The sequence below is a fragment of the Salarias fasciatus genome, chromosome 12 (genome assembly GCF_902148845.1).
Source record: "Salarias fasciatus chromosome 12, fSalaFa1.1, whole genome shotgun sequence".
Taxonomy (NCBI): Eukaryota; Metazoa; Chordata; class Actinopteri; order Blenniiformes; family Blenniidae; genus Salarias; species Salarias fasciatus.
In genome coordinates, this window is record NC_043756.1 from 24111785 (window position 1) to 24130122 (window position 18338).

The 18338-nt window shown below is 42.1% G+C and overlaps 1 protein-coding gene across 1 annotated transcript in view; it reads left to right on the forward strand.

Moving 5' to 3' along the window:
• LOC115398786 (transmembrane protein 132C) overlaps positions 1–18338 on the forward strand; it is a 309021-nt gene that overhangs the window by 92489 nt on the left and 198194 nt on the right. The window contains exons 2-3 of the mRNA XM_030105736.1: positions 6685–7103; positions 9389–9966. Coding sequence (XP_029961596.1) covers positions 6685–7103; positions 9389–9966 — 997 coding nt within the window. The remainder of the gene's footprint in view (positions 1–6684; positions 7104–9388; positions 9967–18338) is intronic.

Genomic DNA, 18338 nt, shown 5'->3' on the forward strand with positions numbered 1-18338 from the left:
TGCTTGGTGTCTTTAAAATTAGGACAAAACAAGGTTTTTATTGAACCTTTGTTCTTGTAAAAAGCCTGGTGACAGCAACATAAAGACCTTAAGCTTTCTTATTAAAGGCTTACTTACTGTATACAAGTAGTTCCTTATTTATTTAAAAAAGAAAAAAAAAAAATCAGTCCACAATGTTTTCAGTCTTTCTTCACATGGAAAGTTTGGGAATAATCTACTGTGGATTTGAATATAGATCTAGGAATGGGAGGAATAAAGACCCAACACTGATCAACAGAAGTAGAGCAAGTGGATAAGAATGCAAAACCAAAAGGTTCATTCACCAATGGGCATTTTGAAGTGATGCGTTCATTTCTTGTTTGATTGAACAAAGGTCGCACAGAATTATGACTGATGAAGCCGGTAAAGCTCGAGCTTTGTGTCTGGACGCTGCTGTAGTTTATAGACTTTCTACATGTTGGTTAATTGTGTTACATCCACCTCTGTTCCTCTCAAATTGAGTCATAAAAGCCAAAAAAAAGTTTTGTGTTCCCCCAATCCAAACATGTAGGAAATGTAATTCTCCCCGCCGCTCTCAGAAAAGTATCTCAGTTCCCCACTATTGCTGACTGCCTCACGTAACCCCTCTTCAAGAAATCACAAATATCATTTCAAGTAGCCTACATCATTATTTAGGCTAATTGGGCTTCCAGAAGCTGGATGCGACTCTTGCCACAATGCAGTTAATTGGCTTTTTATTAGACCCTTTTGCCTGGGAAGAGTCCTTCAGAATTCTACATGCTCATTTCGATAACGCAGACTTTCGGCCCGACGGTGCCAAGTTCGAGTCCAGACAGCTGTCATGACATCAGCTGCGCTTATTTCCTCTGACTTGGCAAAGTTTGTTGAAAGCCTCAGAAAATATTTTACAGCTGTTTGCACGAGCTGAAAATGACCTCCGACGATTCGGTAAATGGTAAATTTAAATCATTCCAGGTCAGATTTAATGTGAAAATGTATCGTTTAACCCCAGAGAGGGGACACTCTGTGGGACGGTACATGGAGAGAACAGAGAACAAGACACAGAAAGACCACCAAAATAAACTGTGATGAATGCACCACTCAGAAATAGAAACCTCATCCCTCTCATCTACTTCATCCTCTTTCACCCTGTTATCCCTCCTTCTCGCCACTCTTTCCTTCCCTTCCCTCATAACTCAGGCCATCTCTATTTATCTCTCTGTATCTGTCTGCATTCCTCTCACTCTTTCTATCACTCCTTTTACTCTGTCTCTCTCTCTCTCTCCCTCTGTCTCCTGTGCTCAGATAGCATGCCATCTGTGTGATCAATGGAGTTCATTCTTTTCAGTAAATTCTCCCATGATGGATTTTTTTTCTTCGCCGTGCCGTGTCTGCGCTGAATGAAGCAAAAGCAACCTGATACTTGTGATGATTTTTATCAAGCACTGTTCGGTTTTCGACGTTTTGGTGCCTTTCAACAGTCCGCAGGTGCACAAAAGTAGAAGGAGAAATAATGTACGTTTCAGCCGACGCCTTCTCCCAATAGTCAGCTGGGAGACGTCAGAGATTTGCTCAAGTCAATACAAAAGAAAATAGAATGAAAAGGGTTTGGCATCGAGGACCAAGCAGATGGAGGAGAGCAGGAAGTGGAAGGAGAGCTGGGTTGTTGGTTATGGTCATACATTAAGGGAAAATGGGAGTAATAGTAAACCAGGAACAACAGTCCCAACCAATCTGACACCTTCTGCTTTGGCACTGGACAACAAACCTGAGCCAAAGCCCAAAGTATGTCACTCCTAAAGGTTAATGAAGCTGTGTGTGTGTGTGTGTGTGTGTGTGTGTGTGTGTGTGTGTGTGTGTGTGTGTGTGTGTGTGTGTGTGTGTGTGTGTGTGTGTGTGTGTGTGTGTGTGTGTGTTCATACTTGCATATTGTTTCTTTAGCTCGATTAAAAACTGAAGTCAACACTTTGTTTTGAGTCTTTCCGCTGTTTTAAGTTTTTTAGGTACGGTATGGTTAAGAACGAGGTTGTCTCCTGCATCAACCAGTTACACTTTGCAATTGATCATACAATGGAAAGCCATCCAGGAACTCTGATGTACTCCTGAACAAAGTTACAGGGCTTTTAAAAAGATCTGTTTAATTGACACAAATTTAATCATACCGATGCTTAATTGACAATTGATCATTTTTCCTTGCTGGTACCCATGCGACCATGTGTCCATATCTGACCATACCCCCTGCAGGGTCTCTTTCCAAAGAAATTCTTCCCACTTTTAGAGGAAGAACTAAATTTGACCTCCACTTCTGGAAGCTCATCCACTCAGGGACAGATGATCAGGGTTTGTCACACTATCCATTCAGTTCTTTGAGAAACAGATGGGGGTTACTGAATGCTACAGTCTACATTAAAATAAAACAAATCTGATTGTTTTTGTAAGTCAAGGCAGCCCAACACCTCAAATCAGTTACAGTACAATTGCAAGTGGATGACTGTGTTCAATAAATGGAATTTCCTCAAAGTGTCTTTCTTATTGGGTCAAGTACTGAGATATCAGAGCCCATCAGTGCAGAGAGTGCATCAGTGCATCAAATATAACCTGAGTCATATGTCGTTTTAACCAACGCAGTCGGAAGAATCATTGATGCCATTGTAACATCTTGGTATTCTTCCTCACTGGTTCCCATCTGAGCTTTTTAGTTTTTTTCTCTCTTGCTCATCTCTTCTTTCCTTTCTTTTTCTTCCTGTCCTACACGCTCCACTGTGTTTTGATTACCGGCTGTATGTGTGTATGTGTCTGTACTTGGAAATAGAGCAAGATGGGCATTTTTTGAGGGGGGGGGGGGGGGGGGGGGGGGGGGGGTGGGTGGGAGGGAGAAGGACCACAGATGGGCCTTGTCAAATCGCAGTACATCTGGCTTTGCTCCTGTCCAAGTTACACACACACACACACACACACAGACACACACACACAGAGAATATACATTTTAAGTCACTGTCACAAATAACTCCGTGCATATATGACAGCATTCAAGAAACAAGAAAATCTGGATCCATGCCTGTGTAGGTGAACACGGAGACATTATACTCACACACACACACACACACACACACACACACACACACACACACACACACACACACACACACAGACGCACTGCGCAGCAGGACGCAGCGGGTGTGGACTCCTGTTGTGGTTTGCGTTTGCCAAAGTAATGATGCCAGGGAATCAGGACCATGCCAGGCATAATGGTAGCCAATAGCATCCTGGTGTCAGGATAGCAGAGGCAACGCTAACTTGTAGCATAGCGCCCCCTACAGATGAGATGATTGACCTCAACTAACTAAAATTTAAAAACGAATATTGAGATGTCCAAACTCCAAACTTCATCTTTTGCAATGTTACTGAATCGAGTGTGTGTGTGTGTGTGTGTGTGTGTGTGTGTGTGTGTGTGTGTGTGTGTGTGTGTGTGTGTGTGTGTGTGTGTGTGTGTGTGTGTGTGTGTGTCAGCTGCTCAAGGTCCCGGTCCGGGATTGGGACATATGCTTCACAGGGCTCCTGTGGACTCACACACACACGGGGCTCAAGGACAGCCATAATAAAGAAAAAGAGTTTGGGAAGAAGAAGGCTAATGTGCTGAAGCGTTTGACCACCTGACACATCTGTCACTCACTCAGCCTGATTATTCTCCACCAGCTTCAGCTGAATATTCACTCTGGCTACTGGTCAAGCTTTTTCCCCCCATCTGGGGCTCAACCTCTAGGAATAAGTTTCAAAACATGCAGTGCTTATCTCCGTCCTGCCGGCATAAATCTCCATCATGTTGAACTGTAATTTGAAATTTGTGCTAAACGATGATTTTTTAATAAGCTTTGAATAATGTTTTACCAAAGTATGATTTCAGGGTAATGTAGGATATTATAAAGGACAGGGCCAAGCCCTCAGGGATATTTAAATTTCAACAAAAAGAATCTCCTCCGTTTTTCTTTTGTCAGCACTCGTCTGAACTTTCGGTTTGACGCTTTATTCATACATATCCGTCCATTCAGGAGATCAAACTTCACGACGAGTTGGTGTCATTGTGTGGTGAAGTGTACGCGGTCACCCTGTATGACTTAAAAATGGCAGCAATTCCAATAAGTCAAACTGTGCAGTGTGTGCACATCTTTTTTCCTTCACTTTTTGTTCTGTTCTTCTCCCCCTGCCTCACTTTTCATTCTTTTGTTGTATTGCTCTCTTGCTGTCTTCTTTCCCCTCCGCTCGCCTCTCTGCCTTTTAAACCCATCCCTGCGTGCCCACGCTCTGTAACGAAACCAGCCTGCTTATTCATGTTACACTGAGGTATCACTTTATTTCGATGCTATTATTTTTTTTTTCGTGGAGTCGCCTCGGTATGACTTGCCCCAGACAGCGCTACGCTGTCCCACCCTCATTATATTTTCACACTTCGCTTCCCTAGGATACAAAAAGACACACACACACACACACACACACACACACACACACACACACACACACACACACACACACACACACACACTAAGAGAGTATTACTTGTGGGGCCCGTTGTATTTTCCAGCCCTTTACCCCAACTTTATTCCATCTAAGTGGCTCGTTGTACCACCCATACCTGCAACCTCCACTCCACGTTGACCTCAGCCTGAAAAATAAACTCATACCTTCTAAAACACATCAAATGTAAAATCTGCAACTTTGATCTCCACATTAAATTCGATCTTCAAAACTATAGTTGGTTCTCAAGCTTGGTTCCTCATAATGAGGGTAAAGCAAACACACAATGTGTGTGTGTGTGTGTCCTCTGTTCATACCTGCATGAGTTCAATAGAAATCTACCTATCTGTGTAAAAAGGAGTTATTTTATACTGTGAACTATTTTTTCAGCACTTCATTGTTCTATTGAATTGTTCAATATGCAATAAAAAAAAGGCAGTGCCCACATATAGTTCGACACACTGCCTTGCACGTGTCAGAATCCTAATAGAAGTGCGACTTGATAAATAATTGGTATGCAGCCTTTCAACTGACACTAGTGAGGGAGGAGGAAATCAGAAACCTATGACTACATTATCCTCAACATAAAGCCAATTTTAATGGAACCTTCAGGTACAAAACACAGTGAAATGTCCCAAAAATCTTTTCATATAGCTGTTGCATTGTGCATGTCTTTACAAACTAAACAATGAGATTGCTATCTTTCATAGAAGCAGCACCGATATCTCAGCTGGGGTTGTGTTGTCTGCTACTCTTAAGAAATTATTTTAAAAAGAATCAATGTTTTCTTTGCTATTTTTACAATTTGTTTGTTTGTCGGCCCAGATGGGAGCCTCTTGTGACCAGTTTTGGCCCACAGACCATGTTAGACACCCCTGCTCCATGGCATCACTTTTGAGTTTCTGCATGTGTGGGCTCAGCACTGCATCCCATCATGCAACTCAAGCAAAAAAAAAACAAAAACCCAGCAGATCTTTCCCATGTAAACAGTTCCTAATGCACAAGCTTGAATCGTCACATTTGCGCCTCATGTCACTCATGGCGTTAGTTTTAGTTGATCACCTGCTAATCGTGCGAACTGAAAGTGAAATCAATTTGCGTAACCAAGCCTGTGCATGTTTAGTTAACGTGCCGTCTCATATAAACTCTTTCGTACATGAAGTATCCTTTATCAGACCCCTGTAGGATCAGATTACAGCTGATACTTCCTTAAAGGTGCTATATTATAGCTGGTGAATGCTTTAGTTTTCATATACCTACAAAAAGAACAGATATACAGGCAGACAAGAGTAACCTTATGTTGACTCTTTTCTTAGAAATTATTCCCAAAATAAGGAATAAACTAGAATTGAACTACTCAAACTACTGAGTATTTTAGTGACTGAAAACTAAACCCCAGCCTTCAGTAAGCCGCGTTGCTCCTGAGCTGGGTTAAACAGCTGTATAATTTATTGTGACTCATGTTGGCATTTTGCTAACCTTCACATTTAAAGACCATACAATAAGCGCTGGGTTCAGTGGCCGGTTGCCATGCACAATGCAAGGCTGATGAGACAAACCGATGCGGGATAAAGGTTAGTAATCAAAACTCCCCCGAACACGGCGCAGTCATCGGAATCCCTCGTCCGCTCAGGAAATGAGATACAGCAGCAGAATACGGGTAATCCTCCTCTCCCAACTCTCAGCGTTTGTGAAACGTCTGGTAAATACACGGGAAATGAATAAAAACAGCATGTAAATATATGGAAATAAACTGGCAAAGAGCAATATGTCATTATAGATGTAACCCGCCGTGACGCTTTGAGAACGAGGGCGAAAAATGCAAGTGATGCATTGATGTAACCCGGCGATGCTGAGTCTACGGCTCGTATACGCGACCGTGAGCTAATGTGTTTACGCTGCTCGTGGAGAAGCTGTGAAGAAACGGCACGCTCCGTGGTCTGTGTTTGTGTCACTGTGTTATAAAGCTCCTGTGAATCCATGGAAGCGAGCTGATCAGTGGGAGCGTGTGTTTATCAGTTTGCATATGCAATTAAAATACGCGTGTTGATTACATTGTTTCTAGATGATTCGCCATTTTGGGTGTCGATGATGCTACAAGCATCATGGTTCCCCTGATATGTGTTCCATGCTTCCAAATTTCTAATTCATCCTTGTCCATTTCCTCCTCAGCATCCCAGAGCCAAGCTGGAGCAGCAGGAGGCGGAGCAGGCGGAGGGCCGGACGCCTCGCAGCCCCGCTTCTCCTCCTCCCTCCCCACCTACCTACCCGTCCAGTGCCAGCTCAGCGGCGCCGACTCCGCCTTCTTCCTGCGGGAAGCCAACCAGGAGGTGATGCGAAACGGCAGCCTGTCGTCGCGTACCGAGCCGTTCTTCCTCCACCAGCTGGAGCCGGGCGCCGCCGCCCCGCACTCCCTGCCGAGCGTCAACTGCAGCTACGGAAACCTGAGCATCGAGCAGCCGGTCCCGGTGGAGCTCCTCCAGGGTCCGCCGCCGCATCTGCTCCTCTCCTCCAGCCATGTGACCTTAAACTGGAAGGTCAAAGGTCAAGTGGTGGTACCTAAAGTGGGCTCCACAAGGCCCTGGATACAGGTAATTCCAATTTCATGTAGTACTTGAGGAATTCAATGTATATGTGACATATGTTGTGCTCCAACCCTTCTTTTGTTAGCATCATTGCCTTATTAAACTTTTGTTGGTCACTCATTAGAATACTTATTTCAAGACTTTTTAAATTCAGAGTAAACTTAATTTCTTGCCATATCTATTTAATAATAATGATAATGATAATAATAATAATAATAATAATAATAATAATAATAATAATAATAATAATAAAAGATCAAACATATTGAATGTCTTATATATTTCAAAACTCTTGACATGCAAGCTTACAGTCTTTTTTCCCACATGGGATGGGATGCCGTATACAAGAAATCATTCATTCTGCACCCTATGCAATTGTTGATATTGTTTTTCTTTATAATGCATTGGCTGTATGTTTGAATATTAACATACAGTTGCTGTAAAAATGGTTATTTTTATTGATAACCATGTTATCATAAAATAACAGCTTTGATTTCTTAGTTTTTTTGCTGTGAATTCTCAGATGACTTTTGGGCTGGCTTCCTTTTGATCTCTCTTTTAAAAACTTTATTATATTTGAAGTCAGTCCAAGCTGGCGGACCTGCTGTTTCTGCCCTATAGACAGGAAAACAATGTTTTGAAAATGGCCTTTTCATTTCAGAGAAGCTTCACTTTCAGTCAACAACATTTTGATAATAATCACAGTACATTCATAAATGTTTGCACTTCCTAACTGTCAGAAGGCGCTACACTGATTTTTATTTACACTTTATAAGCCTTATCAGTGTTATAAAGGATTGTTTGGTCTGCTGTCTTTTCAGACCATCTCTTCTGCTAGATCTTCATTTACTGGTCTGAGACCTCTTTCTGTTTCTTTATCAACTCAGCTAATTCCACATTCTGATGCAGTGAAGAGTGACCCTGAATGGGCCACATATTTTCAAATAAAGTCGTGACACTTTCGTTGTGTTTTGGGTCTGTGTTTACACAACAGTAGAACCGAGATCCTCTGAAAACAGAACTTTTTGAAAGCTTCTGCCAACGTGGAACATTTCGAAAATGACTTTGAGGCCTTAGTCTTTAACATTTGATCAAAGACGTCCTTTCAGCTGTCCAGGGAACTGCAGTGTTAAGTCTCGTACATGACGGGTGGTTAATATGAGACGTTTGGCATGGTTTCTGCTGAGGTGGTCATAAATACTTAACAGCTGCAGCCCTCCTACCCTGGGAATCCAGGGGCCATGCTGCCCCTTGGCTCTGGAATTTGACATTAATACATATTTCATGTTGATAAGCTGCTTCTTTATTCAGGTAACGTCTTGATACTGGTAAGTTAAACAAACCAGTCTGTCGATATGACGTCAAAACACACTCACATCCTGTCAGCATGGTGTCCCTTAATGCTGATTAATTGCTCTGAGATTTGTTTTGTTTTGCTATAAAGTTTAATACATTACAATGGAACTTTTCAAGCCTGACTGTCCATAGGTTTTTGAGTTGTTTGTTCTGTTTCCTCTGGTGTGTCTAAACCTTATTTAATTTTTTAGTTATTTGATTGCTTTGGACTTTGGTTTTGATTTCTTGTTGTTGTAAGAAGACATGATAATGATCATATCCAGTGGTGGAGCAAAGAGTTGATTGATTTTTGCAGCCTTTTTGCTTTTTAACATTCTTTAATTTTTAGTCATTTAGCAATATTTGCCTCTGATTGGCTCGTCAGCCCTCATGCTGCACGGGAAACAGACATGAACCAGTCTAATCAGTGAATGCATCGAGTACCAGCCAATTACACACAGGGTAGGCCGGGTCATGGCTTCATCTTCCTAGAGAAAAAAAAAAGACCAATCTGGCTTGTACATACTGCCGACTGGTGCATCATGGGGGATCTGGAAGAGGGTGTATGACGTATATCCCCTGGACTACACTACTGAGCACACCTGAAATCAGCTGTCAAACATTTGCTGATCATAGCATTCAGGAGAAAACGCAGTGCTCAGTGGCTTAATTAATTGACGTTTTTGTAAAACTAGTCAGATTTGGTGTTTAAACTTGGCCGTTGTGTTTGTCAAGATTTCTTTGGAGAAAAAGGTTCAAGGCATTATATGGTTAACTGAAAGACAGTGAGGTTTTTAAGATGATCAAAGTTATAAATATCAAGCTTGAACGTCTTTTCACCAGCTTGCTTTAATTTGTCTTTTGTTCCCACATAGTCATATGAGAATTCTATCATAAAGTCAGTGACATTCTGGTGAATTATTCATCTGTGATTGCTTCCACTCTTTTCTTGTCAGGTCCTGTTTTACCTGGCAGGTCGGCGTTGGGATGAGCCCGACTCGCCTCCTCCGTCTCTGCTCCCGTGTGTGAGAGCCGTGGCCATCCGCGACACCAGCGAAGCAGCACCCTCGGCAGGCTGCCGACTCGTGGGACCATCTGGCATCTGTGTTGTCCGTCTGGAGATTCCCCCAGCTTGGTTTACACCGCCGCAAGTGAGAAAAAGACCTCTTGAAATGTCTCTACCATCAGTGGACGTGTACTACTCCATTATCCCAGTGGAAGGTCCCGGACAGGACTGTCCTTCCATAGTGGACGAGCCGTGGAGAGGTCAGAGTGCAAACGTGGGACCCCTTGGAGGCTTTGGTCTGGGCCTTGGGGGCCAGTGGAACCCTCTGCCGGATGGGGGTCTTCAGGACATGCTGAAAGCAGGTTCTGTCGCTATGACCCTGGGCCCAGTTTCTGCCAAAGGAGACAGATTGCAAATCGATGACAATGTGGAGGTTCTGGTGCCGCCCAGTCCAGTCCGGCTTGGCAAGACAGTGGCGTTTGGCGTCTACATGAAGACAAATTCAAACGCGGAGCAGTTTACACTAAGGTAAGAACACTAACCCTTTCAGTGAACTGATTGACTTGGGTGTTGTTTGGCATTCCTTCCTCTTCGTCTCATTTCACTTGTTGTCTTGATCCCTTCTTCTGTCATCTCCAGTTATTCCTTTTCTCACTACATCAGCTCCCTCATCTCTAAATGCCGCCGTCTCCCGAGGTTGATGGCTGTCACCTTTGTGTACTCAGCCTCTTTCAGGAGCCAGCAATGCAAATAACAACCTCATGAATATTCACAAGTGTTCCAAGGAGAAAACGAGAAGGCAGAAAATAAAATTCAGTGAGGAGAAGGGTGGCTTAGATGGACTGAATGTTTTAGAGAGAATTCTAAAGTTAGTGTTCATCAGACTATTCGTACCACTGATGAACCTTTGGTGCAATGGCGGTCATGGTTCACAACATAAACAGAGATATTTTCATTGGATCGAGTCCCGGGACTGATTTCTTTTCTGGATTAAGGTCAGTTTACTATGTCTGATCTCGAGAAAGCATCCAGTCTGTGCCTCGGCCTGCCTTCCATCAGTCTCCACATTTTGCTGACTTCAAAGATTTCAACCTGACAAATGACAGATGTGCAAATTTGTCTGACGTATCCCATATCACACATGGTGGAGTCTGTATGCAGCCCTCCTATAATAATGTTTCCATAAGGGTGAAAACTAATGCATATTTTATCGGTATTTCAGTCTTCATTGGAGACCCAGACCCACACACAGAGACTGTCACGTCAGCTGATTTTAGTTTCCACTTAAGGCTTCAGAACTTTCCCAAAACATTTGAACAGATTACCAATGCATGCATTTCAGTTTCCATTCTTGGAGAAAATGTTTGGAACTTCAGTTACTACGAACATCAGTATGACAGCGGGACAGTTTCATCAATACATGTTACTGCTAATGTTTAGCATGCCTGATGAACATGAAGGTTAATTTAAAAAAAAACATAGCTAAAGATATTTGGGATTGGGTCTGTAGAGCTATATCAAGGTTTAATTCTACATCTTTGATTTAATGTCCTAAAGCCATAAGACACTGAATGGAACCAACTAGGTTCAAGTTTCCACATTATTTCATCTGTAAAGATTATGTTGCATTTTAGTTTCATCTTGAAATTTTACCTGAAAAACCAAATATCTCAATTAGTGCATAACGGAGTCCGGCTGACCTGATTCAGCTGCTGAGCATCTCAAGGACAGAGTAGATGTGCTTTATCAGTTTGCCCATTTTTTCCAGTTCTTTTCTTTTACAGGCGAGCATTAAAGAAATGGTTCTAAACTTCGAGAGAAACCAGACACTATGGGAAAAAAATTCTGCTTTACATATGACAAATAAACTAAAATGCCACAGTTTGTTGAATCTGCAGCCACCAGTGTTTGGCTTCACTATGATGTTTCATTGAATCAGAGGAAGCAGTCACAGCTCGTTTAGTGAGCATTAGCATAAGCAGACCAGTATGGAGCCGTTAGCCTGCTAATATTTCCTCTATTGTATGGCACTGCATCTTCACTGTAATTACATAATACTTACATGAGTTCATTCTTATGAAATGAGCAAACGGCGACGTGACAGCAATACACTTGAACTCATGTAATCAAGGAACGATTAGATCCTCTTTTGCAGTGTCGAAGGGAACACTTATCGGCAAGTTGATACTCAGCAATGGCACTTTGAATACAACTGCAAGAATGGCGAGTGACAACACACAGGGCGCTTCTCATTGTGGAGTGAATCATCTCTGCTGGCTCGACCGAGTTTTTCAGCAGTGTTGTCGCAGCAAAGCCGCTGTCTCTTCATTACGTGTTTAGGTGATGGTGTTGGAGGATACCAAGGCCACAGAGGTGCTTTGGTGTGTCTTCCTCCAGGTCAGGTCAGGACACCGGAGGAAAAGAACAAGCAGCGAGACAGCAGCGCAGCTTGTCCTGCAACCTGCTGACAAACACACACACACACACACACACACACACACACACACACACACAGCGTAATGAATGCCCCACTGCTGTCCTGCGTGCACGGTTTCTCTCTGCTTCACATGCACACACACTTTATTCATGCACATATGGACTTGACGCATCACATGCTGGTTTTCTATGTATGTGTGTATTAAACACACAAATACACACACGTGCCTGTAGAAGTGATGAGCTGCCTTCTTTGGGGCCACCTACAGACACTTTGTCTTTGTCTTCGAGATACAACACCCCTGTTGTGTGTGCGTGTGTGTGTATGTGGTTCTGCTACAAAAAGATAGTGGAGGGGGAAAAGAAATTACCTTCTTTTTATGGCATCATAACTTTTTTTCCTTTCATTGGCTTCTTCTTCTTTTTTTTGTTATCTCCCTGCAGGCTCCGGAGTTCTTGGTTTCTGTTTTCTTTCTGTCGCATACATTTGTCCATCTGTGTCTCTATTTCGAGCAATCCTGGGTCAAAATTGTTCTGAGATAGTTGATCATCTTTCCAAGTTTAAATTGCGCTGTTCTTGTGCTTTCTTGAAACTAGGGGGTACTAAAGGGTTGTAGTTAATTCTATGGTTGAGCAGTTTCCCGTTTCCACAACATTTTCAAGTGAAATCGTAAATCTTAGCATTTTGACTGTCTGTTTACATGACACCAGCGCATCAAACCACTGAAAAGGCTACTTTTTGAAAACTTTTAGAGAAAAATTGAGAAATGCAACTTCTTTAGAATTGTTCTTCTGCGCATGCTAAGTAGATGGACAATGATGTTTGCCTCCAGACTCCCAGTCCATAAAGGTTAAAATGATCTGTATATTTCCACTGAAATAAAATGTGTTTGACACCCCTGTGCTACAGGGTTGCTAAAGAGTCACATGTGGCTGCAGAGCTGAAGGTTTCAGACCCCTGGATTAGCCACTCATTGTGACGATGAGTGGGCCCCTCATGTAATGTTGTTGAAGTATGCATGTGTGTGTGCACGTGCGTCCTGCCTGCAGCTCTTGTCCTCTGCCCCGGCGTAGTGTTGGACAGCTAATCTCCCATGTTAGCAGCAGAGTCAGACATTTAATAAGGCTTAAGTGGATGGAGGGTGTGCATGTGTGTCGCCGCGTGTGCATGCATCTGACACATAATAAGCCATAAGTGTGCTCTATTGCGCTGAGGTGATGCGATTATGATAAAGTGTGGAGGAGCTGTGGGGTAGAGAGAGAGAGAGAGAAGGAGAGAGAGATGGCAAAAGGAGTCAAATCAAAGGAAAGTAGATGTCTCAGTGAGAGAAATGGATACATATGGAAGGAAAACAGGTCCTCAGCTTGAATGTCTTCCTGAGAGCCCTTCAAGAAAAAAAAAAAAAAAAAGGAAGGATGAGATGCGAGGATAGAAGAGTGGAAGTGCAGCACATTTGCTAAATTGGATTCGGCATCCTTCCTGTATCACCTGTCACTGAGCCTGTACTCTCACATAACCACACAGGAGTGTGTCACTGTGGGCTGGAGCTGCTCGTCTGCAGCTGGAACCACGGCTTCAGATGTCTCACACATTCACTACTCATTCACTTCGTCTGAATTGAGCTGCTTCTCTTTTTTTTCCACTCAGCACTTTTGCTGGGATCATTTCAAATGTCGACTCAGCAACTTGTGTCATGCAAAGAAGTTAGCAAGATAAGTTAGTAACTATGATACAACATTTATACTCAGATTTGGTGGGATTTCATTTACTGTAGTATGAAAAAGGTGAAGGAATTTCCCAAGATCTCTGTTTTCTCTGATCAAAGTTAGTAATTCTCCTTGATGTAAAGTGGTTGCTGAGCCTCATCACTCCGTCTTTACACAAATCGTCATGTTCTGCATGTTCCCACATGTACAGTCTATTCAAGAATAAATCTTATTGCTCCACACTGTTTATAAAATGAATATTACATTTTACAAGTGTTGGCTGCTGCCGATGATTTTCCATCCTGAATTAGTTAAATAGGTTGAATTTGTCCCCTTCTTTTATCCATATCCATAGATTTTCCAAATTCACTTTTTTCTTCAATTATTTGCATCCAGTTTCTAAAAACATATATGAAGTTACTTTCCTAATGATATGAACGTTAATAGTCCAAAATTGTTGAACAATTCCTTTGTATTCTATCAGCAACCCTTCAAACAGTTCAGGGGTTTCCAGCCTCCAAATAGAATAAAATACCAAAAAAATCACATCAATACACATTACAGATTTTACATCGTGCAGGTAAACAGTGCACAATATAATGTATGACAGTGAAAACTCGTTATCTGGTAGTCAATAATTCTTTCAGATCTGCGGTAGTATTAAGAAAATGTCAAAAAAAATTTTCATGAACATATGAATGTAAAAAAAAGGGGGGGTGGGAAGAAAACTAAAGAACTGAAGGAGCATGACCAAAGCAAGCTCACGTCAGTGTATTAGAGTAATTTTAGAGCAAAGGTAATTTTCCAGATGCATTCTGAAATTTAGGCTCCATTTACAAGAAAGAAAAGTGTCATGTTTATGCATGAAAGGGATGCATTGATTTCTCAGTTTAACAACAGAAAAAAACATGTTTTGTACTTGGTCAGATCACTCCCAGCTCAATATTTCTCAATATTTTTCACTTCTTTACAGAGAGACATCTTTTCTTTTTGTCTCTTTGTTATATAATTTCTCAGTAATGTCAAATTAGCTGCATATCCAGGTTATTAAATCATTTTAAATGCAGCAGATCCAGCAATGTTTCACCCCCTTCTGCAGTTTCTGTACTTTTCCCTTCCAAGATGCATTTTGCTGATTGGAAAGGAAAAAAAAAAAACTCTTAAATATTACAGAGCGAGGAGTCCATGTACATAAGTACCAAATTAAGAAAAGACAGTGAGAAATGTAGATCTCAGACAAGTAAAAAGGTTCTGCAATATTTTATGATGAGCTGCCTAAAAGCACTGTTTGATAATATACTCATTCCATCGAGGTAATTTTGTTTCAATTAGCTGTGATGCTTTTTAATACTCAGATAAGATGCTGGTTTTTTTATCCAAGTCCATCCAGTGGGGATCAAATATCATACAGAAATATGAGACTTGTTTCCCTGTTTCTTAAAATGGACTGGCACCTGGACAAAGGGTTTTCATTGTATGAGTTGTAACTTCCCTCAGTGACTCGGTTAAGATGCATATCTTGGAATAAGTAAGACTTTGTATCTCCAAACATGAATCCACATCCCAGCATCCCAGACGCTGTCCTATAACATGAACGATCTGAGTCCAGTAAGCACTCCGCAGCATGCCGTTTACATGACAATGTTGTTAGCATGATATAGGACACCAGTGGGTGATGTAAACATTAACACAGGGACATTTGTTTGGACAGATGACCAAGTTGGATGGCTGTCTCAGGTACTCTCAACTATAGAACTCCAAAATCCAGGAGACTTTGGACTTAGGCCACTAGTCAGAATGAAATCCCAACATGTTTTATATCTATTTCTGCCTGTTTTGTTGTCTTCTGCAGCTGAAAGCGAACTAAGTGGGGGGAAAAAAAAAACTCTTGATCCAGGCCAGACTTAAGCTCTACTTTCTAAAAAGAACCACATGCAGTTTCCTGCCCCATAAATGGTTCAAGATATGTCTTGTTTCAGTGTCCACAGTGTGGCATTTACTCTGAAGGCTAATCAGCAGCGTCCTTTTAAAGCATTAATCCGAAATCATTACGCCAACAAACTGTTTCCTTGAAAGTAGGCTACCAACTAAAAACAAATTAATTAGTCGCTCAGCTTACTAATCACTCACACCGTTGCTTGTGACTTCAAAAGGTGGAAAGGAGGGCAAACCTCCATGATGAATTCATGCTCTGTGCAGCTCCGGCTCACTGAGCATTTGGCCAAAAGTGTTTAATACGGTGTTTAAATCTGCGGAAACCCCTGCTTTGGAAGTTTGACGCTTTGAATCCATGATTAGTGGAGCATTTCGGCATTTTTCATCAGTGGGTCTGTTGACAGACCGAGGGTCAAAGTGATTAGTAGCTCCCTCATTAAAAACCTGTCATCTTGAACTGCGCCATTGTTGTTTGGTTTGCTAATTAGCGAGATGATTACTGATGAGGGGGAGGATGGTGTGGGTGTGTGGGTGTGTGCGTGTGTGTGCATGTGTGAGCTATGGATGGAGACAGATTGAAAGAGCCATCATGGAGAGGCAAACAACTTTTCCTCTGCTCATGCTCTCTCATTCCTCAGTTTTCTGTCACACCATTGCTCAGTCTGGATGCGTGAATCTTCCTCTTGACTTGATGGAGAAAAACCAACGTGACGTTTTTTCTGAAGGTCACAGCGGCAATCGTGCTGCATTGAACTGAAAACATCTTGTGTTGATCCTGTTTTCACCTGGAACCAATCAAAATGAGTGCAGTTCCACTGATAAGTGCATGATTACGGTGTAATGGCAGATAAAGCATGCATGATAGATGTAGCACGTTGGGTCTGACTGGGTCAGGTTTCATTGATAAACCAGTTTTAATCTTAAGCATTTTGTGTCATGCACATTTGAGTACAAATTGGTCCCACTTTGGGATTGATTCTCATTTGAAAAACTCAATATGTTGTTTACACACAGTATTTTCAGGTTAACAATAGCAATGTTGAGGGCAGTTTGAATCTTTGTTGAATCTTTTTGTGTGGAGTTTGCATGTTCTCTCTGTTTGCTTTCACACCAGTTGCCTCCCGGAATCTTAAAACATGCTTTTGAGGTTAATTGATGATCTTAAATTGCCCATATGTCCATGTATCTTTGTCCTGTGATGGACTGTCACTGCTCCATGGTGTATCCTGCCTTTGCCCTTCATTGCTTCCAGTGCATTTAAACAGGAGAAAGTGGTGCAGTAGATGAATGGACGATGGGTGATTATGTTATTCACGGCAGAAAAGATGCTATTAGACATTTTGGAATACCATTTTTTCCCCAGTCGATGGGAACTACTTGTTCTTTTGCTTTTCGCAGTATTGTGAAAGCGGATTTTTATAAATGCCCTGTGCAGTTCATGTAAGATCTACTCAGAAAGACAATCTGGTGACGTCAAACAGTCGTGATGTGTGGGACGTTTATCTCTCCCTCTCTTGACGGACCTGACTTTTGTACAAAGTATTAAGAACATTTTGAGATTGCATCAGTAAGACCATCTGATTTTCCTTGTTGTTGGACTGGACTGAAAATACACAGTTATGTGCATCAGAATGATGAATACCATAGTTTTTGATGACTGAATCATGGGAGCCAGAAGGTATGGTGTAAAAAGAACAAACATCTTTCAGTGTGGAGTTTGCATGTTCTGCAGTGTGTGCGTGGATGTTGTTCAGTTACTTCAGTTTCCTCCCACAAACATGTGAGATCAGTTAGTGTGTTTGTCTGTCTCTTGTTCGGCCTGTGTACTGATGAAGGAAATCCCAGTCGTCCAACACTGATTTGTCATGACATTTGACCAAAACAGAAACTGTCTGGAGCTGAGTATCTGCTTCTTCTGTGACTGTTGCTGCTGAGGGAGAGCAGGACAATAGTGCTGCTGGGCTGTGGCCAGGCATTCATATCAATGTCGCTTCCTGATCCTTCGATGTCAACTCTTCCTATCATTGTGAAGCAGAAATCACCAAGCGTTGGATTGTTGGAAAGATGACGATGACCATCCAGAACACCACCCAGACGGTCCTCATGGCTGTAAACAGAGAAGGGGATGACCACAGATGACCTGGAGAAGGACATTTCAGGCCAACCTCAAACCCTTTAAAATCACCTAACACGGACGTCGCTCACCCACAACGCTGGAAGAGATTGGTTGACATAAATTGCAGACTGACTGACTGGATTGTTCGGTTTAGACTATTGTGAGACAGGTTAGTTTTACCCTACTGATAATGTGTTATTACAATGGAATTGAAAACCAGAGTAAAACCAGCCTCGCCTTCGTCCATAGAGAGCTGGGATTTGCTCCAGCAGCCCGTCACCATGAACAAGATAAAGCAGTACAGAAAATAGATGAATTACTTGTTGAAAGAAGGGCTTGGGTGGAGGATGGTACTTTAATTTATCCAGCAGGCAAAAATGGAAGATAACAGGATTTTGTGGTGAGTGGACTAAAAATCTGGAGCCCATCAGGTAAATCAGAAGGTGGTCTCTACCCTCCCAAAACTTTGGGACATTGTCAAGCGTCTTCAAAAGACTTTTACCATTTGAGGTAGATGGGATGACACAATGGATGGAAATTGCTTGCCAGAATCAGATAGCGGCTCTCGGTCCACCACACAATGGGACCGTGAAGGTCACGCTTTATGTGGAGCTTAATGTACTGTCTCGTCCCACATATTCAAAGCCAAATATTGCATGCGCTCTGCGACTTTCGGTTGTCATCTTGGCATGTCTGAATAAAGGCC